Source organism: Pteropus alecto, unplaced genomic scaffold (assembly GCF_000325575.1).
Source record: "Pteropus alecto unplaced genomic scaffold, ASM32557v1 scaffold251, whole genome shotgun sequence".
Classification (NCBI taxonomy): Eukaryota; Metazoa; Chordata; class Mammalia; order Chiroptera; family Pteropodidae; genus Pteropus; species Pteropus alecto.
Genome location: NW_006431048.1, coordinates 2175469 through 2203380, shown reverse-complemented (window position 1 = coordinate 2203380; position 27912 = coordinate 2175469). Strand labels below are relative to the sequence as shown.

At 39.7% G+C, this 27912-nt stretch overlaps 1 protein-coding gene across 2 annotated transcripts; it reads right to left on the bottom strand.

The window, feature by feature from the left end:
• Positions 1 to 367: 367 nt before the first annotated feature.
• Positions 368 to 27560, bottom strand: CASR (calcium sensing receptor). Of its 2 annotated transcripts, none has more exons than XM_006905557.1 (6): positions 27133 to 27560; positions 24513 to 24819; positions 19902 to 20786; positions 9387 to 9617; positions 3300 to 3423; positions 368 to 2065 (listed from the first exon to the last, which is right to left on the bottom strand). In XM_006905557.1, exons 1-6 carry the CDS (start codon positions 27315 to 27317, stop codon positions 552 to 554), a joined length of 3246 nt encoding a protein of 1081 aa, XP_006905619.1. In that variant the 5' UTR covers positions 27318 to 27560; the 3' UTR covers positions 368 to 551. The 2 variants fall into 2 exon arrangements, with proteins under 2 accessions (XP_006905619.1, XP_006905618.1); XM_006905556.1 differs by having other exon boundaries at positions 552 to 2065; positions 3300 to 3453; positions 27133 to 27317.
• Between the last annotated feature and the right edge of the window lie 352 nt (positions 27561 to 27912).

Sequence of the window (27912 nt, the reverse complement as noted above, 5' to 3'; positions counted from 1 at the left end):
ACATTCACCTTACAGTTCTGAACATTTATAGTTCTTCCCCTTGTCAAGGTGTTGGGCAGCACTGGTGACATTCTGTCTTTTAGACTCTTAACTCTAGTGGTGGCCAAACTGATGTCTTGTCACTCTGTACACTTTGTCTCTGGGCCAGGCTGCCTGCATTGTTCAGGGCAGGCATTTCAATATGAAGAAGAAGGAAAAAAGGATGGGGCAGGTGGATTACTTAAAGCCTGGTTCCATCTCTGGGCTGTTGGTTGGGATAGAACAGAGGAAGAGACATGAACAGCAAATCTGACTACGGCAATCTCAACGCTCTGACAAATCCAACCACAGAAGCACATGGCTCTTTTTTTTTTTTTTTTTAAATTTTAAAGGGAACATTAGTCAATTCACTGTCATTTAAAACAGTGCAACTAAGTTCCAGGTGTTTGGTATGTCTATTATTCCTCTTTCCTCAGAGGAAAAGAGTCAGGAGCAGCCCTGCACACCTGTGGGAAAACGTGATCCCAAGAAACCTCTCTGGATCCTCCCCGGACTGGCCTTCTCCTTCCCTTTTACGAATGCAGTATGTTTTCTGTGACAGTGCTGCCTCCACCGCTGATGACAAAGCTCCGTGAATTAGACACTACAAGTGCTGGGGACAGCTCTTCAGGGTCTTCTGTCTCTGGCTGGCAGTCCCCACCCACTGGCCCTTGCAGGCCTGTCTCTTGGGTGGTCAATTCCGAGTCTGTCTCCCCATACTGCAGCGGGAGCAATGCCTGGTGCCTGGTCATGGTATCATTGCTTTTCTGGGCCTCCAGAGAGTTCTGGTGTATGGAATTCCTGTGAGCTGTGGCACTTTTCTGAGGCTCGTCAAAGCTCAGCGAGAAAGTGACTGTGCCACTGCCAAATATGACCTTCTGCTTGCATCTGGGCTGCTGCTGTGATTGCTGCTGCTGCTGTATGGTCAAGGGCAGCTGTGGCTGCCGCTGCTGCTCTTGCTGGGTCAGGGCCAGCGGCTGCTGCTGCTTCTGCCCCACGGGCTGTGGGAAGGGGTCTTCGCTGTTGCTCTTGCTGCTGATGGAGGAGGAGGGGGTGGATCCGGTGGAGCCCCCGAGGCTGCTGGACCGCTTGCGGGAGATGTTGCTGCGGCGCAGTGTGGCCCGGGCTGCCACCTTGAAGGCGTGAGCAGCAGTGCTGCAGCGCACCTCCTCGATGGTATTACGGGATGGCTTGAAGAGGATGATATAGACCTTGTTGAAGAAGATGCAGGCCAGCAAACCAAAGCTGGCTGCCAGGATGGCGATCACCTCCACGGCAGAGACGAACTTGCCGTAAGTGCTGGCGTAGGCCGGAATGAAGGAGATCCAGACGATGAAGAAGATGAGCATGCTGAAGGTGATGAACTTGGCTTCGTTGAAGTTCTCCGGCAGCTTCCGGGACTTGAAAGCGAAGAAGAAGCAGATGGCAGCCAGCAGGCAGGTGTAGCCGATCAGGAAGCCCAGTGCCATGAGCGAGCCCTCGTGGCACGTGATGAAGATGATCTCATCCTCTAGCTCGTGGTTGCGGTAGCTCGAGGGGGGCGCGGTGTAGAGCCAGATCACACAGATGACGATCTGCATGAAGGTGCAGAGGAAGACCAGCAGGAACTGCAGGTTGAGCCCCCACCACTTGCGGTGGAAGCTGGTGGGGATCTTGGCCTCAAACACCAGGAGGACACGATTCGTTTTTACCAGGATGCAGGAGATGCAGAGCACAAAGCTGATGCCGAAGGCCGGCTGGCGCAGGCGGCACGTCCAGTCCTGGGGCTCACCGATGAAGAACAGGGAGCTGGAGAAACAGCAGAGCAGGGAGAAGAGGAGGAGGTAAGAGAGCTCTCGGTTGGTGGCCTTGACGATGGGTGTGTTGCGGAACTTGATGAAGACACCCAGCACGAAGGCGGTCAGGAAAATGCCCAGCACAGCGAAGAGTGTGAGTGCGATCCCAAAGGGCTCTGTCCACGACAGAAACTCAATCTCCTTGGCAATACAGGATGTGTGGTTCTCATTGGACCAGAAGTCATCAGGGCACTTGTCACAGGCACTTGCATCTGTAAAATGTCCCAGTGAAGAATTAGTGAGGGTGTGGCATAGACTAAAATGTGTGCGTGTTAGTGTCTTGGTGAGGGTACATGGGTTATTGGATGTGGCCACTCTACATTTTCTTTATTGTCGAAGAAATTGTGGTTTTTACATTATCAGATAATATATTAAACCCTGACTTCTCTATTATTTTTTCCCTTTCTACATGGTGGGGGAAGTATACACTACCCACTGATGGTTTGTAGCAAAGAATGATCGATTCTGCTAGACAGGTGGCTGCCCAGAGGTCTGACAGAGTCCATCAACATTTCACAAAGTGATTCAAGCTCAGCTCGACTCATTTTGGATATGGATGGGCTTTGCAGATCTGCCAGCGCAGACTTCCTCTTAGATCCAGGCAGAGTATCCCACGCATATGACCTGCGCCCTCCTCGCTCCACATCCCCGGCTTTTCGGTGAGAAAGGCTGCAGACTCATTCAGGAAACAAATGCTTATCAAGTCTCTGCTATGTCCCTGGCAGTGCGCAGTTTGGGGAAAGGAAAGCAACGTGGGCTTTCCAGTCAGAGATCTAGATGGGAATCCTGACCTTGCCGTTTGCTAGCTGTATGACTTTAGTCGGGTTCCTCAACCTCTTTGAGCCTGTTTCTTCATGTATGAACTGGAAACAATAATAACCCCATTATCGGGAGGAGGATGAAATGGGATAATAACAATGATAGTTAATATGTATAGAGTACTTTCCAATCAAGGTTTTTATTGAACAGACATTTATCTAGAACTTACCATGTGCTTTAACAATATTAACTCATTTAATTCCCACTTTAGGATGGAGAAACTGAGGTACAGGAAAAACATGAGTAAGACAGCAAGTACAGTGCCAGGCACCCAGCGGGCAGTTTACCATGGCCTGTTAACTCTGGAGCCTGGAACAGACAGAACTTTGTCTATTCCGGGCCACTGAGCTATAAGAAAAGGAAAACAATATTGGAAAACTGTATAAAAGTAAAAGGAAGATGCGTCACAGGTGTGTTTGTAAGCTCTTATGGTGTTACAAGACATCTAACGTTACTTTTCTATCCCTCTCAGTGCCCAGCCCAGCATCAGTGCTCAGGCATACCTTGTTAAATGAGAAACTGTGCTAAGCACCATCTCAGCCCAGCCCTTCCAGGGACTTCGCTGACTCCAGAGCCCCCACAGTGGACCATGCCCTGCATGGTGTCCATGAAGCATTGTTTCGTTACCTGTCTCATCGCTGTACTCTCCATCAGGACACTCCACACACTCAAAGCAGCAGGTGGGCTCCCCCTCTATGATTCCTTTCCTGGTCCCTGCCAAGCAGTCTCGGCTGCAGTTGGAGAAAGGCACCTGCAGGACAGAGAGCACAAAAGGGATGGGCTGCAGCTGTGCGATCAGTCTTACAGCTCCTTTGCCATGTGCAAGGCGGAGGAGTTGGGCACAAGGACTATTGCAGCAGACTCCAGGCCCATTCCAGACAGAGGAAGGTCCAGAAGCCCTACCTCTATGAGAGAGGGAGAGATGCCTATGGACAAGTGAAAATACACACACACACACATCTGTGATTCTACGAAGATTAATTGTGGGGAGTCTACACCATAACCCAAATCCTCCTTAAATAATGCCTCTTCTATTCTCTCCAGGTCTCAGAATGAGACACTGTTTGCTCTGTATGGAAGTAAAAGTTTGAGATAAACTAAAAGATGCAGGGACACGAACCTACACATAGAGCAACAGTCACAAGGGAAGACGGGATGAGGGGAAGTTTGTTTGAAAACGAGACTCTGAACTTTGCAGTGAATTGTAATTCTTACAATTTTGTTTTAGGCTTTACAGGGTGATTTTAGGCTTTACAGCAAGGCAGGCAGGACAGGCATAGAGGATTTGAAAGTAAATGGATCAGAAAGATGTATCAGGCAAAAGAAAGCTGCGGTAACTACATTAATTTCAGGTAACAGATTTTAGTTCATTTATTTTCTTAATGAACTATGTGTGTACAGAATTTGATTACTTATAATTCTTGCTATGTTTGAATCTCTTAGTCATTTTTAATGACTGCCACCCAAAACAAAAGCTAAGACTGGGGCAATAATCTCCATCTAACTCTATGCTTCCCTCTGCCCCTGACTTCCACCCCCACCACATATTCATATCTGAGATGACTATCATCCTGGATTCATCACAGGCAAGTAATATTAAACTTTCAGGGAGTTTATCAATCTAATTTTACACAAATAAAAAAAGGAAAATAAAAAAAAGAAACACCCTCCAATTCATTCTCATAAGGTCAATATAACCCTAATTCCAAAACCAGACGAGAACAGCATGAAAAAGAAAAAAAATTACAGGCCCATCTCATTTATTAAGTTATCTTCAGAAGCAGACCCAAGTCAGGGATTTGTGTCCAAGTGATTTATAAAGAAAGTCCTCCCAATAAAAACAGGAAGACAATGGAGGAAGTAGGACCTAGAAATGAGGAGGAGAAGCAAGGGTGTGATCTTGAGCAAAGTCCCTCTGAGGGTAGCTCCTGCCAGATCCCCAGGGGAACTCTAGACTGTAAGCTATGCCTCAGAACTGTCCTGAACTGAGGAAAAGGGACCAGGGCTTTCATACCTCCACACCATTTATTGGGTAAAGGTCATCTCAAGGAAAAGTAGATTCCTAGGCTCTTCTGCCTCTCTCAGCCTATGGGCAAAGTGGGTTCCATTAGCCTGCAGGCAGTTTTCTGAGAAAGAGCCTAGAGTTCTGGTTATCGGAAGTAAAAAAAATACAGAAGTCCTGGAAGTGCATAAGAAGTATAAGGAATGTGGAAGGGTCTGGAAAGAGTACGGCTATTTTCCACTATTAGAAAATAGATGAAAAATACTAAAACAATAAACAAGCAAACTCAAAAGGACATAAAAAAGAAAATGCAACATGATCATGTTAGGTTTATGCTGGGAATGCAAACAGGTTTAATATCAGAAAATCTGTGTCATTTACTGCAGTAATAAATTAACACAGAAAAATATGATCATTAATAATTGAAGTATTTGGTAGAATTCAACAAAAACTAGTGATAAAAACTCAATGAAAAAGAGTAGGAAGAAATATCTTTGAGTTGAAAAAGGGTAACATAAAAAAATTCCTTAGAGTAAATATCATTCTATATGAGAAAATACTAAAAGCATTTTCATTAAAACAAGGGTGCCCACCATCACCACTATTATTAAATATTGCACCAGTGGCATTCGAGCCAGTGAGTAGAATAAGACAAGAAAAATAAGGGCATAAATATTAGAGAGGACTCAATAAAACTGTTATTATCTGCAGATGCTATGATTGTCCATGTAGAAAACCCCAAAGAATCAGCAACCAAATTATCAGAAATAATTGGAGAGTAGCCTCATGCTAAAATGCCACAGACTGCCACTGTTCTTACCTGAGTTTCATTAGTGTTTTTTTTTTTTTTTAAATACTTGACCTTTTGTTGTATGCTTTGGGTTGATTTCCAGGTCCTTAAATGGTTGTTTTTGACAGTTTTGTCCAATTTATTATTGCCTCACCATTTTAGAAACCCCACTTCCTGTTCTCTGACCATGCCAGGCAACGGAGTACTTACTCTAGAAATTTATTAGGTATCTATTATCTTACAGTCTATGTGCATCAGAGAGAATAAATATACCATATGAATGAAGTATATCTTGCAAAAGCATATGTTTCTTGAAGTAGGGAGCAAGTCTTATTCAACCTTGGTACCCCAGTTACAAAGACTTGACTAATGCTTGGTACATAGCAAGGTTCATACTACTTGCAAAATGTCTCTTTTATAAGATGCTGCTCTTCCCCTCACCTACCTGCTTGCTTGGAGACATCTTACAAAGTTAAACACATGGAAAACAATAACATAATTATCATTGTTTCTAGCAGAAAAGAAATAACCAGCTTGACAAGGAGTTTTTAAAAATCTTGAACAGAAGATGAGTGGTATTATCTTCTAATATAAGAGGAGTAGAAATGGCAGTATTGGACCTAATAAGTGCTAAGACTTTCAGGACCCTGGGAAGGACAGGAAAGGAAAGAGTTAAAGTCAGTATACATTAGCATGTTTAACTGTGATAACAAGGCACCCTCAGAAACTTTCTCTTAATCTTTCTTGAATTACCAACCCATTTGATCACCTAACGAAAGACATGCACCCTATTTCCCAAACCCACAATAAGAGTGCTTCTAAAATTTTTCTATTGAAGAATGATGGTTGCTGTATTCTTTATCAAGATAAGGTAAGGTAAAGTTCCCTTTTATTCCTAGGTTTATAGAGCTTTTGTTTTTAATCTTCAAGGGCGTTGGATGTTACTGAATGTTTTCTCTGCATCTACTGACATCGTAGTAGGATTTTTCTTTTTTATTCTGTTAATGTGAATAAACTACATTTATGAACTTTGTAATGTTGGGCTATCATCACATTCCTGTAAATTCACTGCAAACTCTATTGGGTCATGATGTATTATATATTTTTTCATTGCTGATCTAGGTTTGCTAAAATTTTATTTAGGATTTGAGCATCTGTATTTATAAAATAGATTGGCTTATAATTGTCTTTCCTTGTCCTGACCTTGTCTGTTTTGGTGTAAAATTATATCAGTCTCATAAAATGAGTTTAGTAGGTTTCTCTGTTGGCTTCTGTTTGGTTGTGAGTGGTAACAAAACAAAACTAAACCAAACCTCATAATAACAATGGCTTAAATAATACTGAAATCAGTTTCTCTCTCATATTCACATCTGAGGTGGTGGTCCAAATTGATATGGCACTCCACAGCATTGAGAACTAGACTCTTTCTACCTTGCTGGTCTGCCATGTTTGGTTTTGGCATCATAGTCCTTGATGGTAGCGTCTAGTTTCCAGAAAGCAAGATGGAAGAAGGGATAAAAAAGAGAGCAAAGGATACTTGCAAACACTTTCTTAAAAGAAGGTTTCCAGACTTCATCACACAATACTGCCTCTTGTATCCCATTCTTCAGAATTTAGTCATGTGGCCACACTTAGCTGAAAGGAAAGCTGGGTAATATATTTATTTCTGGGTGGTCATGTGTTCAGATAGAATTGAGTTTAAATATTGGGGGCCTGTAGCAGTCTCTTTTTCTTAATGGTTAAGGAATAGTTTCAAGATTATAGCTATTGGAGCTGGGATCCACACCCAGGTCAGGCTTCCAAAGTCTGAACTTTTTATTGTACCAAATCCTGCTTTAAAGGATTAGAAGAATGCCAACCTCTGAGTCCTCTTACTGCATCCTTCTATCACCCTTCAGTTAAAGAGAAATCTCACCACCAAAGGAGTAGGCTGAGGCAGCCACCAGAAGGATCTGTTTTGCAAAAAGCCAACAAGTGTCTACAGGTCTCTCCACCAAAGGTGTCTATACACTTCTGGTCCAGGAAGCTCATCTGAATTCCAAAACCCCGATGAAGATGTTCCTTTTCCTTCTGATTTGTTGCAATAACACATGGAAATAATTATGGAGAGTATAGTTAGAGGATGGAGCACTGAAATCAGAGTCAGAGCACTTTGATCCTAATCTTGGCTCTTACGCAGACCATGTGTCTGTGTAAGTCACCTTTGTCTCTCTAAACCTCAGCATCAACGACTTCAAATAAGGATACAAAGATGTTTAAAAACCCATTTAGCTCTAAAGTACTTCATTAGAAAGTAAATTTAGATGTTAAGATATTATAATGCTATATTAATAACAGTTTGCATTTATGTAGTTTATAGTACGCTTTCACATCCTTGATCTTATTTGATTTCAGTAACAGCTTTGTGAGCTATGTGGGGAAGTTATTAATACACAATTTATAGTTAAATATAGCTGGCATATTTGTGGTTATTTCTACAAAAAGCACAGAAAAAAGAGTGGACTAGACTCTAATAATTTGTTGAATGCCTAAGTGTGTTAGGTTTGAGGTAATGTGTCTATGGAAAAATTAAATTTAATGTGTAACTCTGTCAACTATCCTAGGGACATAAATGACTGAATTCATGAGGATTCTTTGTGTTATTGATTTATCAATATTTAAGGCCTTTTAAGCGTAGAGAACATTAGGGTTATAGAGAACCATACAGGAAATAGTTTTCATGCAGGAGGGGAGACAAGACATACACCAATTAGAGAGAATCAATTACATGCATTAATGGACATAAAATATAATCTGGATGTTTCGACAGCAGGTAATCAGTGATAGTGCAGCTGATCAATTTAGATTCCACTTAGTTTAAACTTGTGATAATTTAGACAAGGCTATAATTAATGCACAGAGGAGTATAATCTCTGGAATCCCCAAATCGCTCTTTGGAAAAGATTATAACAAGATGCTCAAAGATGTTTATAATTGAGAATCTGCCCTCCAAGGTAGAATCTAATAGTTACTCACACACTGTGGATAAGATTCACTATCTATTTGAGACCTTTGCAGGGGTAGCTATCCCAGATAGTGGGAAACAATGAAATTATAGGATCTGATCAGAAACCCACCAACCTAAGGATCATTTAGTAAAAAGATGAAGTTGAATCTTTGGTCATGTTATACAAAAGGGAGACAAGATGCTCAAAGGCGATACTAGAAAGGCAAATGCAAAGAGTAATACAGTGGGTCTTATCCAAACTTCTTGAGAGAGTTAAGAGAGGTTGTTCTGTCCAGGGGTTGTTCCCACAGAGACTTGGGTCCTCGGCAGCTACTACATTCTGGGATACAGCTGCCACAGAATGGTCATCGTTTCAGCATATCATGTGCTTTTCCCTAAAGTGCATATTCACTGGGTCATCACCAGGTTATTAATCAAGCTTCTGGATGCAGTGATACTCTGGAGAGGGGGTCCTGATCATGGCCACAAGAATCCTTCTATTTGTTACAGGTCTCCCATAGGAAAAGAATAAATTTTCATTTTGACTTGTAGGTCAGCCCTGAGCTGTTTGGATGACAGGGAACTACCTCTGTGTGTATTATCCAGGCCTTACATTGAAAGATGTTTATCTTTGCTTAAATATTTTGCTCTGGTTGGGGAAAGTTTCCTTTAGACAAGGAAATTATTACTGGCTGGGGAGTCAGATTTGTAAAGAATAAAATTGTTTTAGCATGGGGCTCAGGCATGGAGCTCAGGTTCTGAGGATTTTCCTCTGTACACTAAACACTCATGGATTTCACAGGAAATTTCGGCAATGCAGAGGAGCGAGTTGAGGAAAGTGGACTCATCATTCTGGAAGTCTGTGGCCCTCCCAAAGCCCAGCACAGATTCCTGCTTGTGGTGGAGGCATTCAGTAGTCTGATGGACAGCACGTACCTCCCTGGAGAACCCACTCCACAGGATTTTCTCCTCATTGATGAAGAGCCTTTCTCCTTTCTTGGCATAGACGTTGTAATATCCAACTTCCTTGAACACAATGGAGCCGTCCTCTGGGGAGAGGTGCCAGTTGATGATGGAATAGTTCCCCATCAAGTCACCACATTCATCAAAAGTCACCTGTTCCCCCATATTGTTGGTAAAGTTTAGGTGACGTAAGTGCTTCAGGACCTAAAGAGGAACAAAGATGAATATTCTGAGTGCAAGCCACAGGACTGCCACATATGGTTATGTAAATTGTGTGCTGTGATAGGACAGTAAACTATATTGTCCTAACAAAGTGGAAGGAACACGATTTGGGGAAATGGCGCCTTTTTCTAATTTATACTAGGGTACTTGCATATATTAGTATCAGCTCTGGTAAGCCAGGGGATTTACACGGTATTCAAATTATATCTGGGGTAGGAAACACTTTCTTGAAGCCAGGAAAGGACAAAGGATATATCAGACCACAAGCCAAGTCTAGGCTTCTGCCAGTGTATCATCACCATCACCTGGGTAGGACCCCAGGAAGGGTGGAGTTTGTAAGCCAGAGCCCATTCTTGATGTTTTCTGAGATGCGCTTTGGGGAAGGAGTGGAGACCCTAGCTGCTCTTATGATCTGCACCATTCTCCCCTGTGTTACTGCTTCTGTGGTAGTGTCTTGCTGCCAAAAATCACGGAGAGTGAAGTGGAAGGAAGAAAGAAATGAAGCTGTGGATGGAGTCCTAGCCATCACTGTTGTAATAGTTATGGCCAGTTCCTTATTTTCACAGGGTTTTATGGGTCACAGAGCCCTTATACAAAAAAGTAATGACAACAATTACTAAACTTTTACTAGTCATTTTACTACCTCTGAGGAAAAATGTTAAATACTTTATATTCATTATCTAATTTAATCTTCACAACAGATAGTACTATTATCTCATTTTATTGCTGGGGAAACGGAGGCACAGAAAACAGAATATCTTTTCCAGGGTCACACAGCAGCAAGTGGTACAAAGCCTGTCCTCTCAACAGCTATGCTCTACAGAAGCATCATTAAGATCTTGGTTTCACTTTCTGCATGGCCCTGACATGGGTCAGGTGGAGGCAGTAGGCACTTGGCAGCTTATCTTTCATGCAGGATCTGCCAGGTGCCAGGGGTCACTGAGAGAGCAAGACACAGTCCAGCCTGTGAGTGTAGGAGCACTCACTTCTACTGTACCTCAAATCAAATCCAGCTATCTACAAAAAAGAAAATACACTGTGACTAAGTAGAGCTTACCCCCAGGAATGCAAGGTTAGTTTAACATTTGACTATATTAACATGCTACAAAAGAGAAACTATATGATCATTTCAATAGACACAGAAAAAGCATTTGATAACATTTAACCTCTCTTCCAAATAAAAACTCTCAACAGTCTAGGAATAAAAGGGAACTTCCTCAACACTACAAAAGGCATCTATGAAAAGCTATAGTAACTTTGTACGTAGTGGTGAAAGACTGACTGCTTTCCTCCTAAGATCAGGGACAAGACAAGATGTCTGTTCTCACTATGGCTGTATAGCACTGTATAGAGGTTCTAACTGGTGCAACTGGGCTGAAATAGGCTGATTCAGACTGAAAATTAAAAAATCTAAATTCTACACTCAGACAAAAACAAATAAGCAAACAAACAAAAGAACATTCAGATAAAGTGAAAAGACATAAGATTCACTTTTTGAAAAACTTACTGTAAGAATTAAGGCTTTTTTTTTATAATTGGCTGGAACTTATTGAAAAGCAAAATGCTTAAAAACTATACAATGTGATAAAGAGTCAACACAGTTTCTCCCTTTGAAGTATAACTATAATCTATGTTATTGTGTTCTGCTTTGAAAAGGAACATAAACCTTCCAGATTAAACTAAACTAAAAAAAAAAAAAAGGCAAACAAGCAAACAGGAAAATATTAACAGAATCTGTTTTAAAATGTGCTAAAAGATTTTACTTAAGAGTAGTAGGGTAGACACATCAGAAGAATTATAGTTTTCATATGATAAAATGTTAACTTTCTCTTTATAAAACAACAAGAGGAGTCTCGGATTTTTCTGGGGAAATATTTCTTTGTGGTCTTTTAAGAAAGCTGCAGCTAAATATTATATTCACATGTCATGTTTTCAATTATGGACATAAGCTTAATTCTTAGTAAACATTCAAACCATGGAAAAAACTGATTATAAAACTTCTACCACTTTGTTGAAGAAAAAGGAAGTTGGACCTTTAGTGCAATAATGTAGTAACAGCTGAGAGTTGCCTGAAGAGAAGGGTAAGTCCAAAAAACAACTATTTCATACAAGAATGATGACAGGAGTATGCCAGAAAGTGAAGGAAGCAAGCAACATCTGAAATGAAGGACTGGAAGTCTCTTGATACAGAGAGAACCCCGAATTATTCAATTAGCTATAATAAATTAATTCAGACTAATTGCATGAAGGATCAGTTTTATTATTTTTTTTTATTTAAACAAATAAAAGCCAGAATAGATTTAAAAATAATTTCTTTTCTTCTTTTAGGCATATTCATTGGTAGGATCAGTTTTTTTTTTTTTATTTAAACAAATAAAAGCCAGAATAGATTAAAAAATAATTTCTTTTCTTCTTTTAGGCATATTCATTGGTATGAATTAGGCTAACACATTGTTCCTGATAAAGATTCTTAGGAAGCCTGTGTCATTAAAAAAAAAAAAAGGAATCTAAAATTTAGTGGTTTCTGGAAATTTATTTCTCATTAATCCTGTTTATACTCCTAAAATCCTTACCAAAGTGGTGTTTCCCCCAGTCATTTATCTCACTGATAATGAAGAGGCGTATTTCAGCCCAAACTTATGAAGTTAGAATTACTGCAATATGAAAAATTTCTGCCAACTTCTATGAGATAGCTCACTTTCTCTCTTATCTATGCCTGTATCCATGTACTGTCCTATGTCATCCACTTAACCCCTGTCTTCTCTCAGTATTTACTTTTGTCCCATTCTCTTCCTTTAGCTATTTGTTCATCCAACAAATATTTATTGAGTAACCAATATGGGCCAAGCAAGCCCTTTTCTAGGGATAAGAGAAACAGTAATGTTCAGGATGGACAAATAGATATTCAAATACTCTAATGTATTGTGTCCACTCTCTCTTATTTGTACACTGTGCTTCCTTTCTGTGTCTGTGTATGAACCAGAGTTTTAGGATAATCAGTTTCCTCCTAAGGTTTAAGGCTATGGACCAGTGTCTTCACTATGAAACCATCTGCTGACCTGGCAGCCTCTCAGGAGCTAAAAAGCATGTTCCAGAGAGACAACTGGGCATATGATTCTTTTAACAGTGACCTTGGCCTCATCAAGGAACAGACCACTTGGAGCAGATATTGCCTTTCTTTTTGGCTAGAAACAAGCCTTTGGGAAAATCATTTTGGCTTCTTTGGGTCTTACTTTCTTCGCTTACAAAAGAATAATACTCGAGACTAATATTTACTGAACACTTAGTATGTATAGGCAGTATCCTAAGCATTTTATACACATTAACTAATGTCCTCATAGTAAATTTACGTTTCATTATTCCCATTTTTTGAGTTAGGAAAGTGAGGCACAGGGACATTAAGTGACTGTCCAAGGTCATAAGCTGTTAGGTAGCAATTGGGATTTAAATCCAGTTAGTCTGGTTCTAGAATCCAAACTCTCAACTATTACACTATTTACTACATACTCAGGCATAGGAGTCAGATTGGACAATTTATCTATTAAGTTGTCTATCTCTAGTTACAACAGGTTAACAAGTATAAAATTGAGGTTGAGAAGATGGATATAGTTTAAAAATGGGGTGGTGGAGTTATGTATAAAGCTTGCAACAACACAAGAAGACACAATCGGAAAAGTGGTCGAAACCAAATGACATCCAGATCTCCATGAAAGGTCTGTACTTTCCCACCCCAGGGACTTCCCACTGTTTTCTATTTTTAATCAACTTAATTGAGGTATCATGTACATAGGATAAAGTACACCCATTTTAAGAGTGTAGTTCTGAATTTTGGCAAATGTATATGTCAAAAGGTTCCCTAATGTCCCTTCCAAATCAATCTCACCCCCACTTGCAGCCCTAGGCCATTGCTGATCTGTTTTCTTTCTGTCATTAGAGATAGAATAGCATATAGATGGAATCATACAGTATGTACCCTTTTTTTTAAGACTGGGCTTTTTTGCTCGGCATGATGTTTTTGTAATTCACCTAGGTTGTTAGCTATGTTTGCCTTTACATTTGACATTTTCTCCAAAGAACAGATCCTTTCCGCAAATCTTATCCAACCTGCAAGGCCCATATTGAATGACATCTATTATTTTCTTCCTTATCTCAAATCCTAACCTGCATAGTACTGTTGTATTTTATCCTCATAGCACACGTATAAATAAAATCATAAGTGTTGAATTTTTTGAGTCAAAAGTTTCACCTTTTCCATTAATAATCAATTATTTATTTACTAAGTCATATCTCTAAGTCATCTCATTAGACATCTTAACATGTTTTGCCATGTTTACTTGCAATTTTTACATTTGAGCACCTAATTTTCTGCATAAAACCTTGCATAAAAGGGAAGGTGGAGATGGAAACCATTTCACCCTTAAAAGCAATGATAGGGAATCTTTAAATTGATAATTATGGATAAACAGAAAGCAACACAAGTTACAAAATAACTGAAATATTTCTTCCAGAAAGAATACTCTTCTTTTAGAATTTTTAAAAAAGGAATTAATAGTTTCATTAAAAAAAGAAAATACAAAATTTTACTTGAGATTCTAATTTAATATAATAAACTTCTAAATTTGGAAAGGAATGTGAGGAAAAAGAAAGAATAAATAGAGGGGAAGAGAAAGAAGAAAAAGCTAATAGAAAAGAAACAGAAGAAAATATATGCCAAGAACAAAACGAAGAGGCAACCAACTGAATAGGAGAAGATATGTGCAAACGCTTTTGCTAAGAGGCTAATATCCAAAATATATGAAGAACTCATAACAACTTAACAACAACAACAAAAAATAAGCAATCCAATTAAAAAATGGGCAGAGGACCTGAATGACACTTCTCCCAAGGAGACATACAAATGGCCAACAAACATATGAAAAGATGCTCAACTTCACTAGCAAAGCAAAACCACAATGAGATACTACGTCACACTTGTTAGAATGGCTATCACCAATAGGACAAATAATAAGTATGGGAGAGGTTGTGGGGAAAAAGAAACCCTCATACATTGCTGGTGGGAATGTAAATTGGCATAGCCACTATGGAAAACAGTATGGACGTTCCTCAAAAAATTAAGACTAGAATTACCATATGACCCAGTAATCCCTCTTCTGGGTATCTATCCCCCAAATTTGAAAACATTTATCCATAAAGATATATGTACCCTGATGTTAATGCAGCATGATTCACGGTGGCTAAGACATGGAAACAACTGAAATGCCTTTCAATAGATGATTAGATAAAGATGTGGTACACGTATACAATGGAATATTATTTCTGCCATAAGAAAAAATGGAAGTACTGCCATATTGAGATTATCATGCTAAGAAAAATAAGCCAGACAGAAAAAGTCGAGAATTATATGATTTCACTCATATGTGGGATATAAAACTGAAAGCAATAAACGAACAAGACAAGCAAAAACTTATAGACACAGACCACAGTTTAGTGGTTACCAGATGGAAAAGGGGGAGGCAGGGAGGTAGCTAAGGGTAAAGAGGGCCAAATATATGGTGATGGAAGGAGATTCAACTTTGGTGGTGAATACACAATGCAATATACAGACGATGTATTATTGAATTGTACGCTCGAAACTTCCATAATTTTATTTACCAATGTCATCCCAATAAATTTAATTAAAAAAGAAAAAGAAAAAAGGAAGATAATATTCGACCACCACGAGACTAATAGGCTCGCAAGAAAAACTAAACACTGAGAAAGAAATGAAGTAAAAGAGAGACAAATATATATAACATGCACACTTAGATGGTCACATATTATCTTTTATGTGGTAATATTTCCATCTTGTGGCCTTTTAGAATGTTTCCTTTAAAGGATTTTACAGTCAATCCCTTGCTCGGTATAAGCACAAATACTTGGCACATACTCTAAGGGTCAATTGAATTAAGCCAAAGACTAGAGACTAGAAAACCCCCACTCTGGTCTAGGATTTCCAGCTCTTACGCTTCCAGCATCACTTCTTAGCACGAGGGGAAAGTGGCATGGGATGGACAAAGCACCCCATAGACACAGATAATGAAGGACTGTTCACATAGATAAGGAAGCTATTGCTTCTTGTCCACTTCCTGTGCTAAGAGTGGAGGGAAAATCTTGAACCAATTCCCTTCTCTAATCTCAGCCTTATTTTCTTGTCTCCTTTTCATCTCCTCTGGCTCTTACCCCAATTCATCTCCCCTCTTCCAACCCCCCAAAATACCAGCAATTCCTGGAAAGTCAATTTTGTTTGACTTTTATTATTGCCATAGTTCTGTCATCATGCCCACCTATTTTTTTGTCTGAGTGGTTGGTGTAAGGTGGAGGAATGTAGGGAGCACGTCTTGTGTACAACCATCTTGAGAGAAGGAAGAAGGCAGTTCCATTCTTATTGATATGGTGTTCTACTCAAACTTCATTCCAATCAGAGCCTAGAATACCCTGGTACCAGTGATTGATTCAAGGATGGGCTGTTAGGTTGAACAGTTCTCATCAAAGGGCTCTAGGTAGTGCTGTCAGATCAAATCAACTAGACTGCCACTGATTCATTAATTTATTCTACACATGTCCAAGTGTCAGGTGTTCTAGATACAGGGTTGAACAATACAGACATGGTTTCAGCCCTCATGAAGCTTAGAATTGTACAGCAGAGAAGTCAGAGTGAAGAGAATGCTGAAGAGCAGTGTGGAGAGGGTTTGTGGTCTCCGTGGAGGTCAGGAAAAAATTGTGTGTTGTATGCTCATAAATCGCCTGTCAGTGTTACTTTTAAGGCATATGAGTTGATTGACAAATTTTAGGTGGAAAAGAAAAAGAAAACTGCAATTGACCTTATTTAACTAGAAGTTTAATTAAATTAACAAGAATCTATTTCAGTCAACTGAAGAGCTGTGGGAAGCTTCAGCTGGGTATATAAATAGTAAATAAGAGGAAGAAAGAATGGTCAGAAAGTGTTGATATGGGAGTGTGATTTGAAAAGATGTTCAGGAGAAAGTGAATTTTGAAAGAGTTAAAAGTCTGTGATGGACACAGTGATAGAGGAGATAAAAATTGATGGCTCTTCAGTTGTGGGATAGTACTGAAGCAAAAATGCTATGCTTAAAAACTAATTAGTGCTTTGTGGGGAGGTGCCAGGCAGGTTGACTTATAAGAGAATTGAGAGAAGATGGGGTGGAATTCCAGGCCGAGAAACTTGGATTAGACTGTACAGATTATATGAGTGATAGAGACATAACCAATATCTTAAATTCCAGAATGCCTACCCAACTAACTGCCTGGATTCCTGAGGCTCAGAGGAGACTTATAGCAAGCATACAGGACATTTTGGCCTGTGTTCATCTGTTATCCTTCCTTAGAGCTCTGACCTTATTTTCCAAGTCAGTTTCCTGAATGAATCTTGCCAGACTGTGTGTGAGGCAGGAGGTCACATCTTTACCTGTACTAGGGTCAACTGAGATGTCTGGGCAGTGGACACTTTATTTTGGCTGCTTCACTTCTCTTTCTTTCTCCTTTTGGTAATAGCACCCTTATTTAACTTTAGGGAGCCTTCCCTGCCCTACTCTCAGTCTGTGTAGTTTGGGAGGACTCCATTCCTAGCTTCAGGGATGGATATGTGGCCTTGGACTGGTCAGTCAATGTGGATCTGGAGACTTTTACAGGAGATCCTGGGAAATAAGGAGATCCTCACAGTAAAGATTTTATGAACCCGAAGCTGCCGCAGAGGTTGAAAACTGCTAACCCTGAGGAATAGGGAACAAAGACACGGAGATGAAAGTATTTAGTTGTACCTGGAATACTTCTATTTAAATCAGTTAGTATGGGTTTCCTACTGCATGCAACTGAAAGTCCCAATTTTGACTTTAGTCTGATTCTTGGCTATTTTCCTCACATGCTCAAGCTTTGGTCTTGACGATCTGGATCTTACTTCCTTGTCTGGGAGAGGAGTTGCCAGAGAGCAGAACTGTCGAATTACCTACTGGAAGCCTCTTTTTCCAATTCCTCCCTGGTTCTGTGGGCTTTTCAAAACTGGAGTCCTCCTTTGAGGGGCATGGAAGGGAAGAGAGGAAAGACAATACTAATATTTACTCAAAGATTGTCTCATTATTCCTCTTTCTTAAAACTCCACACCTTAGCATCAGGGCTCCTGAAGCCTTTTGGCCTTTGACCTTCATTGGACTTTCTCTTTCTTTGCCAGGGTGTGTGTGTGTGTGTTTGTGTGTGTGTGTGTGTGTGTATGTGTGTGTGTGTGTGTTGGGGGGTGGTGGGGGTGGGGCTGCAGTACAAGGAAGGAAACTTTAAGTTCCATGTAATGATTAGAAACTTTAGCAAACGAGGATATCTGAGTGAGAATTATCTCAGAAGAAGGGCTAAGAACTTGCAGGTCCTGGCTTATTCCACTAGCCTAGGCAGTTACTCCTTATCCCATGAGAATCTCTAAAATAACTGACAAGGGTGGTACATTCTTTGTTTCTTGGTATCTTTTTCCAAGGGTCTATGGTGATTGGGTTATTTTAGTTGTTTTTTTGCCTAACTGATTGATTAAGTAGAGGTATATCCTACTATCATAATCACATCTCTTTATAGCTTGAATTTTTACGAATTTCTTTCACATATATCATCTCATTTCATCTTCAAAAGAATCTTGGGTGGAAAGCAGGTGAGATATTTTACAGATGAATAAACTGACTTAGAGCAGTGGCTTGCCTAAAATGATGCAGATAGTAAATGGGAGAGCTGGAGCTGAAGCCGAAGCTGGAGTCTGGGTCATTTAAATTCAGGGATTATAACCGCCCCTTCCCTGCTATCATGTACTCTCTCTGTAGGTCTGTCTAGAACTGAGGAAAATACAAACAGAGCGTAAAGCACAACCTGATTTAAAAATCAAGATACATTCATCTATCAATGGCACCTAGATTACTTCCATATCTGGGCTATTGTAAAAAAAAAAATTGCTACATTTAATAGAGAGGTGAATATATCTTTTAGATTAGTTGTTTTTTTTGTTTTTTGTTTTGATAAGGAAGATATAGTATATATGTACAACAAAATATTACTCAGCAATAAAGAAGAATGAAATCTTGCCATTTGCAATAACATGGATAGACCTAGAGAGTATTATGCTAAGTGAAATAAGTTAGAAAAAGACAAATGAAATAAGTTAGAAAAAGACAAATATTGTTTCACTTATATGTGGAATCTAAACCAACCAACCAACCAACAAACAAATAAAACACAACACAACAAAGACCGGCTCATAGAAACAGATCAAACTGATGGTTGCCAGAGGTGAGGAGGGTGAGGGAATGGTAAAAAAGGTGAGGGGGAAAATAGTCAATAATATTGTGATACGCTTGCAGCGACAGATGATTACTAGACTTAGTGTGGTAATCACATTGTAAGGTATATAAACATTGAATCACTATATTATACACCAACTATACTTAAATAAAAAAAATAAAAAATAAAAAAATCAAGATACATATGCAAGACATGAATGGCTATGTAGGATGTAAGTCAGGCCAGACTTTTTATCTTCGGAAGTTCTATGAAATGAAAAAGATTATGATGTCTCTCCCGTGTATAATTAAAAAATACCGAACAAGATTATACCACAAAATGAGGACCGAAATTCCATTTAAGTTCTGATTATTTTCTATTGTAACTACTTCAGTGCTTCTTTTTGATATATCCAATACCAAATCTTTTTAAGGGGAGTTTTTCTGTGCCCTTGATTTGCTTGTGTCCTAAGCTTAGTTGGCCTGTCTGGTGGTCTGGCACATTATATTGTGAGTAATATAATGACAAAAGTGATGGTTAAACACAGTCACACTGGTTTTATGCCCCTTAGCATATGAAATGTAATAGGTATTCAGCAAACACTTGTTACTCGCAAGGGAACGATATCTTGAACTTAAGGATTAGAAATATATCCTGCACTCAGTACTAAACGTATTCCAGGATGTTAAAGAAATTTTAGGGGCCATACGCTAGGTATTCTGAACTACTGGACTAAAGAACAGTTGAGGCAAGGCTTTGAACTGATAATCAAATTAAATTACTATCAATTGTTCAGAAGTAGATTGCTCAGATGTTTGAACAGGCTATTCGAATCCAAAGTTATATTTAGTGACCTTATTTAGATGTTGTCTTTTTGAGGTAACCATTTTATCTGTCTTGCCTAGATCAGCCCAGCTCTACTTTATTACACAGAGAACTGCTATCTAAGTGAAGATATACCTGCCAAGCCTCAACCTTCTTGATGTCTGCACAGGAACCATTGGTGAAGAGCCCTCTCCCAGGTAAGCAGGTATATATATCTTGCAGGGCATGAGCAATGGAGTAGACTGCTAAGTAGACATTGTAGGATATTCGTAAGTGTGTATAATCCATGTAAGGAGTCTCGACACTGCTGATATTCTCATCCCCTGTACAGAGCGGTCGGAAGGCAGTGGAGCTGTTGCTTATCCTGCTACCACCTTCTTCTTGACCTCTCAGGAAGGTGTCCATGGGCAAAGGTCCTTTAGCTCCTTCTTGGAGGTGGCAGTTAAATGTTTCTTCCCAAAACTCTTTGGCAAAACCGTTGTGGACAGACTTTCTGGGATGGACTTTCTGCAAGAATTCCCGGAAACCTGGGATCTGCCCAGCCTTCAGAGCAAATCCAATGGTGCCTCCGACCACATGGAAATACTCAGGCATAGCGATCAAGGAAGAGCTGGCCCAGGCCTCACTGGCCAGCCAGATTCTGCCTGTGATGTTGCGCCGAACAATCTCTTTGATGAGGGGTTCAAGGTCTGGGCCACTGGAGAAAACGACGATGACTTTGGCTGTGGAATTCTGGATTACCTCTACCACATGCTGGATCTCTTCCTCATCAGAATACTGGGAGATGAGTTCACTGAAATCGATGCAGATGTCCCTCTCCTCAGCTTCCTCTCGGAACTTCTCAATCCCTGGCCGGCCATAGTCATCATCAGCTGCAATTGTGCCTACCCAGTTCCAGCGGAAATACTCGATAATGTCTGCCATTGCAGTGGCCTGGTGTTCATCATTGGGGATGGTACGGAGGAAGGACTTGAACTGATTCTTGTTGCTGAGGAGTCTGCTGGAAGAGGCGTAGCTGACCTGGAAAGAGCACCAAATACAGAACACAGAACGAATAGGTGAGTGAGGTGCTGAGTGAGACTCAAGGCCCTGTGGAGGTGGCCTGCTGAGGGTCCATTAATTAATCTAATCTGTCAAACACATTGTTTCCTGCAGGCAAGATGAAAGGGTGAGGACAACCAGAATCTATTGCTCTCCAGTGTGTGCACTCGAGCACCTGTCAGTCTATCAGAGAGCATTTTAATTCTCAGTGGGTGAGTCTTCACAATGCTACCTTCAAAAATGGGTCTAGCCATAAGGTCAACCCAACAGTAGGATCTATTTATCTTTATGTGCCATTTCATAGTTTTTTCCTAACCTCCCCTGTATTGACTCATTGGTTACAATATACCCATGTACATATCTTCTGCCTGTTAGGTCCAGGTTCTGATGTGAACTTCCCCTTGTTTTAACTTCCCCTTTACTGTGATTAACATTCTGTCCATGACTCACTTCTGGAAGGAATCAGGTTCCCTGTGGGTTATGAACCTAAGGCTCTTCAGAGGAGCCCCTAGGGGTTCCCCTTTCCTAGTCTGCCTAGTTTCTCTATTCCCATTTGTCTCTAGACTCCAGCTATTCACTCTATTCTCTCCTCTACCTACCCCGACAGTACTTTAGATAAAAGTACCCTCAATTGCAGTCATTTATAAGAACCATTTATCTTTTAAACTCAATTAGCCATTAGGTTCATTAGGCTCAATTCCCAATAACAATGATGTACATCATTAAATATAGTCAGAAAAACAACTTTTCCTTTCCCGGCATCTCAGTGGGTTCAATCATCATCCAGAGCCCTTTCCTCTGCTCAATTTCACATAATGGCTGAGGCCTTGACAGGCTTTTGATGTGGCTGAAAAGGAACCCTGGAGAAGCTGCCTGCATGTGTTTCCACTTGCTAAGACATAGATAGTTCTACATTTGAGCATGGATGTGAGCCACCAAGGGAAGAAAACCTTGTCTTGATGGTAAAAGATCATTGCTTAAAGAAAAGTATCTGAATATCACGTAAAGCATTTATTAGTGCAGAGCTTCCCAAATTTTTCACATTGTGGCAAACATAAAAGATGGGGTGAATGGAAGAGGCTGACCAACCCAGGTGGGGGGTGCTCTCGCCACCCTCGGCTACATCGCTCCATCCCAAACTTTGAGGGGATCAATATCTTGGCAGGTTTTGGCCCCTCTGTAGTACTCCTGTGTGTCCTGGCTCACCAGTTAGGAAGTTTAAAGTTATTGGACCATTTCTTCTGAAGAACAAAACATTTTTATACTTAATGGGATTTCTTCTAGGCAATGAAGGAATGTTTAATATCTCTTGTTTTCCAGTTTCATAGAGAGATTTTAAGCTTCTTAAGAAAACCAAGTTGAAGAAATTTGGGAGAATGCCTTTTTAATATTTCTCACCAATTGAAACAATTTTCTATGTTCAGTGTTTCAATAAATTTTTCCAATATTTTTCTTCTTATCAATGAATAGTTTCTGCATCAAAAACATAAAAGACATTGGTCTATGAAAGAATGGCCAACCTTGCTAAAGGGCAGGAATAATTTTTCTAATAAGAACTTTGATTTTTGAAGCTATAATATGAAATTAAAAACTTTTTTTCTTTGATCTGAACAAGCCCCTTCTTGCTCTGCTATGGAAGTTCATGCGATAGGTGATTAAACTAAATAATTGATTGAGATGTTACTGTTTTTAAGAGACCTCTAGAGTTGCAGACCCATTTTGCAAATGAAAAACCTACTTGGGCATTTTGTAAATCTATCCATTATTGCTTACTTGTTGATCTTTTGAAAACTGAGGTAAAAAGGGTTTTAAAGAGATAAAAATTAAAAACAAAAATATTCTCCATGGTTGTTTTTCTTAAAGAATGCGTTTATAATATTTGTCCATTTTAAGGGTAAACACCACTTTATATACCCCCCCCCCCAAAAAAAAACCCTTAAAAACACACAGAATTTTTTTATTGCAAGAGGGGAGAATTTCATGAATGATTCAGAGAACTGTTCTAACCACAACTTATTCTAGCTGGTCTGCTTGTTCCATCCACTTGGTGGCGTGAGTGGCATAAAAAATACCACTGGGCCTCTGACCCGAGCCTGCAGAGTAGTGGTTCCTAACTCTGCTACACATTGGAACTTCCTGGGAGTTTTCAAAACTCCCATTGCCCAAGCAGTATCTCAATGAAACCAGGATCTCTGGGGGCTAAGATCCAGGCATCAATATTTTTCAAACTCCCCAAGTGATTCCAACGTGCAGACGTGGCGGAGAACCTCTGCTACTACATGCTTACACTGGTTTGATCATTAGTTTTCTCAGCACTTTTGTAATTTAAATTCAACTTAACTATATGTTCCATCCAAACCACAAAACATTGAAACCTTCTACAAGTTCTTTCTTTACTTGACAGTTACATCTTATGCCTGTTGGCCATGGGGGTAACAACAATCTACTTTAACTGTGTGTATTTAAAATAATACTGCACAATATGCCAAATTTAAAAGATGCATATTTGCATCTTGCCCAACACATTCACTGATGTGGACTTTGCTAGATCATTTTAGCACAAAAGTTGCAGAGCCAGGGTTTCCCCATGGGGAACACCTTTAATTCCCTGAAGTAGGGATTCGGGAAATGATGACAAGACTTTCTCAGTTGTCACGTGCGTACGAAAGGATAATGGCTATCACCAAGGAAACAGACTTGCAACATCGAAATGTGAATTTGCAAGGGTACTTATAAATTTTAAATATTAGACATCAAAATAAATTTAAAGTATGATTTATAATTTAATTTAAAAATTGACATAAGGGACGTTCAAAATTGAGCTGATTCTCCCATCCACGGACATTTAGGTTGTTTCCAATTTTTCACTATTATAACATGATGTCATAGATCTATAAATATTAACATGAAAAAGGGTTTGCTCTATAGTGTTAAGGAGGAAAATCAGGTCGTCAAATGGCATTTAGAGGTTGCTGTCTTTTTTTTTTTTTGGTGCAAAAAATATGCAACTTAGAATAAATGTTTATTAAAGCACTTGTTTCAGTAAATTGTTAGTATTTGAAAATGCAGACATCTCCCCACCTAGGCTGAGTTCCTGCCGGGTGGACTGTTTCTTCATATGCACTCTATAAATAGTTGTTGAATGAAATAGAATATTTTCCATTTCTAGAATGTGTAGCACAGTGACGAAGTTCCTGTTTTATGAGAAAATATGCTCTGCTTCCCTCTGAGCTAAATTTGCAACCAAATGGTAGAGAGGCGTAGACTTTTAATGAAACAGAATTAGAGGCATATTTGGGGTTCGAAAGGCTGGATTTACATCATATGAGCTCATTCCTTTTAGTAAAGGTAGAAAAATGGTCATTCACTAAAGGAATGGAGTAGAAAATAAAGAACCAAACACTTTGGTAAAAAAGACAAAGTTTTATACAAGGTATAAATATAAATAAACAAAAGGTATATACAAGTTTTATATAAAGTATGTTTAAATGAATTGTGAAGGTCTGGTTGATATTGACATTGGGGGTTCTCGGAAATCCCAAATGGTCATAATCCAGTGCCCCAACTAATTAAAAGGTCTTTTGTGCCCATGTAAAGCCAGAGATAGAAAAAGAGCAAACTGTTAGGACATAGGGCATGACAGTCCTCCGAGTCTGCTCCTCCCAACCCCTAGCCACGTTATCCCACCTAAGAAGGCCCGGGTACCTGGGGAATGTAGAAGAGCCCCAGCAGGTTTGCCACTGCTGTGGAGATGCCTGAGCCAGTTGCTCCCACTACAGCGATAGTAGAGGGGATGTGCTGCGAGCAGTTGCAGAACTCATCAAGATTCAAAGAATCAATTTTGTTCTGGGCCACAAAACTCAGGGTGGCCTCCAAGGCTTTAGAAACAGTGTTGCAGGTGTCGAATATCCTGTACCCCAGCGTCATGTTGGGAAGAAGGGCCGGGCTGCTGTTTATTTCCTCTATGGCAAATATCATAGCTTGTAACCAGCGAAACCCCCGGAAATTATACCTGGAAGAAAGAAGAAATGAAAGAAAATGGGACTGCTTTCTGGCCACCTGCTTTAGAGTAAGTATTGGGCAAAGTTGGGTTGGAATCGTGGGTCTCTTACTTTTTGGTTTCATGCTGTGTTCTTTGAAACTCTAAGTCCTCTCTGTAAATGGTGATAACACTTACCTCATAGGGTGGCTGTGAACATGAAATAATTATGCAAAATTCTATGCATGGTGCCTCACACAGAGTTAGGGAGCAATAATAATGAAGACTGTTATTAATAACCAAACAAATAATTTGTACCTGTCTTATCCAGCAAAGAATTTAAAGTAGCCAATGTGAGGTACTCTAGTAAAAGTAATACAGAGATTTAAAAAGAAAAAGGACCAGGGAAAATATAAATAGATTAGGATTTTAACACGTGGGAGACTAAAAATAACCTCAGATTTGCAAAGTCACAAATTTAGACCATGACATTCCTGGAGGTCAAAGGGGAAAGGAAAATGAGTGATCTCATCTTTGCGAACAAACAAACAAATAAATGCTATGCACAGGAAGGCTATTCATAAACAGTGGTTATTTCTAGGTGATGAAATATGAGTTTTAAAATTGTGTGGTTTGGGTTTATTTATGCTTTGTATTTTTTTAAAAAGTGAGCATGGATTGCTTTTCAAAGAACATTAAATCAAGCAAATTAACAAGTGAAATAGGGTCAGTGACGGTTTTCATTCTCCTAAGACTTGGCTCAAAGCGAGGATTTGTTAAATGTGCTAAATCAAGGTATCAGTGCCCAAAACTACTTCGCAGGTTCTCTCTTTTTATAGTGGGTTTCACGACTTGAACTCAATAATAGGAGGTGAGAAATATAATCTGTTCTACTCCACTGCATCGTTTAAAGTTCCTAAAGGTCTTGATCTAACTTTTAACGAAATGTTTTCTCTTAGTTATTTTCTTTATATTTCTTTTATTTAATTATTTCTTTTACACCTACAAAGTTATTAAGCGATATTGCAGAATTTTTGATCACATGAAACATCCGCACTGCTCATCTGATTTTGCTATCTTTGTTTCATATAATTAAAAATGTATATCATTTCAGGTCAAGCTTCTTGCTTGATTTTAGGTATATATCTGGCACGTGCACGACTCTCTCCAGCAGGGTTACAGCGAAGAGGATATTTGTCCACATGGGTTACGTGAAGGATATAATCAGCATCGGTGAAATTCTGCACTTAGTTTTTCTGCATTCATAAGAAAAATGTTATCTAATTTTCAGGCTTTCATTAGAGCACAAACAGAAATCCAGTTTTGTTGGAACGATCCTAGTTGTCATTTTCATTTTCCAGCTATCAGAAGGACCAAGGAAAAGTGCTAGATTACTTTTAGTAGTTGTAAATTTCAAAGAGAAAGTGTTAGTCTCTCGTAGCATAAAAGTCAAGAGTTGGGGTGCAGTAATGGTCTCTGATGCCCAGATTAAGGGAGGTGATATACACTGTACTCTGTAGAAATCAGATCCTATTTGAAGAAATTGTGCTTAGTTTTAGATGCCATATTCTAAAATAGTCATAATAAATTAGGGAGCATCATATGGAGGGCAACCAGAATGGTGAGGGGTCTGGAAACCATATCATGAAGTAATTGTTTAGAAAACTGGGACTATTTGGCCTGGAAAAGAAACAATTCAAGAGAATATGTTAGCTATCTTCCAATGGCCAAGACAGTCCAGTCGACTTAGATAGATTCTGTGCTTCTCTATCTGTGTTAGGTGTATTCTATGTTAACTGGGGAATTTCAGCTTTCTATAAGAAAGACTCTCTAGTAGGAGTGGTTCCAAAATGTGACGAGTTGCATTTTAAAGATGACTGGATCGTGCCAACCACTGAGGTTTCTTTCAAATTTAAAATCTTTTTTTAAAAAAGGAGTGAGACAGCCAACACTCAGGTATTACTAACCAGTGGGGCACTTAAGGTCAATGGGAGATATCGCTACTCAGGTTTGAAAGACATATAATAAATTTCTTTCTAGGTACTCAGTCTTCCATTAAACAACACTGTTTCCTGGTGAACGATGATGACTCAGTTTCCAAGTTACCTGGCACATGCTCCAACTGGCTATGGATTTGTCTATTTAGTATCACTGACATTTTACTTTTAAAAAATTTCTTTAAAAAGTGATGGTGATTGTAGAGGGGGGATACTAAGCTTCAGCATGATTACCAATCACCATTTTGAAAGAGAGAGCCAAGTTTGAAAAAATTATTTTGAGTTTGGTACAGTTTGTCTCCAACCATCCAGAAGAGAAAAGACTCTTTGCCTTGGCTCCTTCCCTTACCTGATACATTCCACAGACTCTGGCCTTGACTTTAGATCTTGATCTTTGGCTGCTACTCCAAAATGAATAGGAAAGAGCCCTCCAAGGATAATGTCCCCTTTCTTCTGGGCTCGCTGGTCAGGCCCGTAGGCAGAAGTGAGCCAGGTAAATGCCAAGAGGATCAAACAGCAGCTATGAAGCGCCATTGTTCTGCTCTCTCTCCAGGGGGATCGATAAGAGTGCTGGTGGTTTGGGGGGTCCCAAGAACTTTCCCCCTTGGTGCAGTTCACTCCCTGCGGTGGGGGCACATGTCTACAGAGCAATTAATAACAGAACGGAAACCGTGGTATTTGAATCTCCATTTCTGCCTTCTCTATTGCAGACTAGTAAGGTGGATGCTCCTTGAGTCTTTAGAAGCCACATCATGTACAGACGATCTGTAATGCTTTCTAAAAGAAAAGAGAGACAAAATTAATTCAACTACACCTTAATTCCATCTCGTTATGATGACTGCAACAGAAGTAGCTCAGAATTTCTATTTAGAGAGGCTGAAGTGGTAGCAGGTGGGGAAAGCATGGCTTAGAGTCTCATTTTTTTAGCAACTCGTGCAAGATACAGAAAACTTTACTTGCTCCTATGGGAGGAGGACTGTATTCAGCCGGTAGGCTCACAGTTTAAAGAGGCTATTGACAAACTAAGGCTTCTACTGATATTGCCGCTGGATTTTAATCCATTCATTCTTCTGTGTAAAAAAATGCATAGAATTGACCTAGTAGTAGCAATTGCTTGTATAATAATAAT

What these genes read in the sequence shown, in the direction of transcription:
- CASR (XM_006905556.1), bottom strand. Translation starts at nt 27,317, where the DNA reads ATGGCGCTTCATAGCTGCTGTTTGATCCTCTTGGCATTTACCTGGCTC. An exon ending in GAGTCTGTGGAATGTATCAG is followed by an intron (nt 24,820 to 27,132) that starts GTAAGGGAAGGA and finishes TCTTTCTTCCAG; the next exon opens with GTATAATTTCCGGGGGTTTC. An exon ending in AGAGTACAGCGATGAGACAG is followed by an intron (nt 2,066 to 3,299) that starts GTAACGAAACAA and finishes GACATTTTACAG; the next exon opens with ATGCAAGTGCCTGTGACAAG.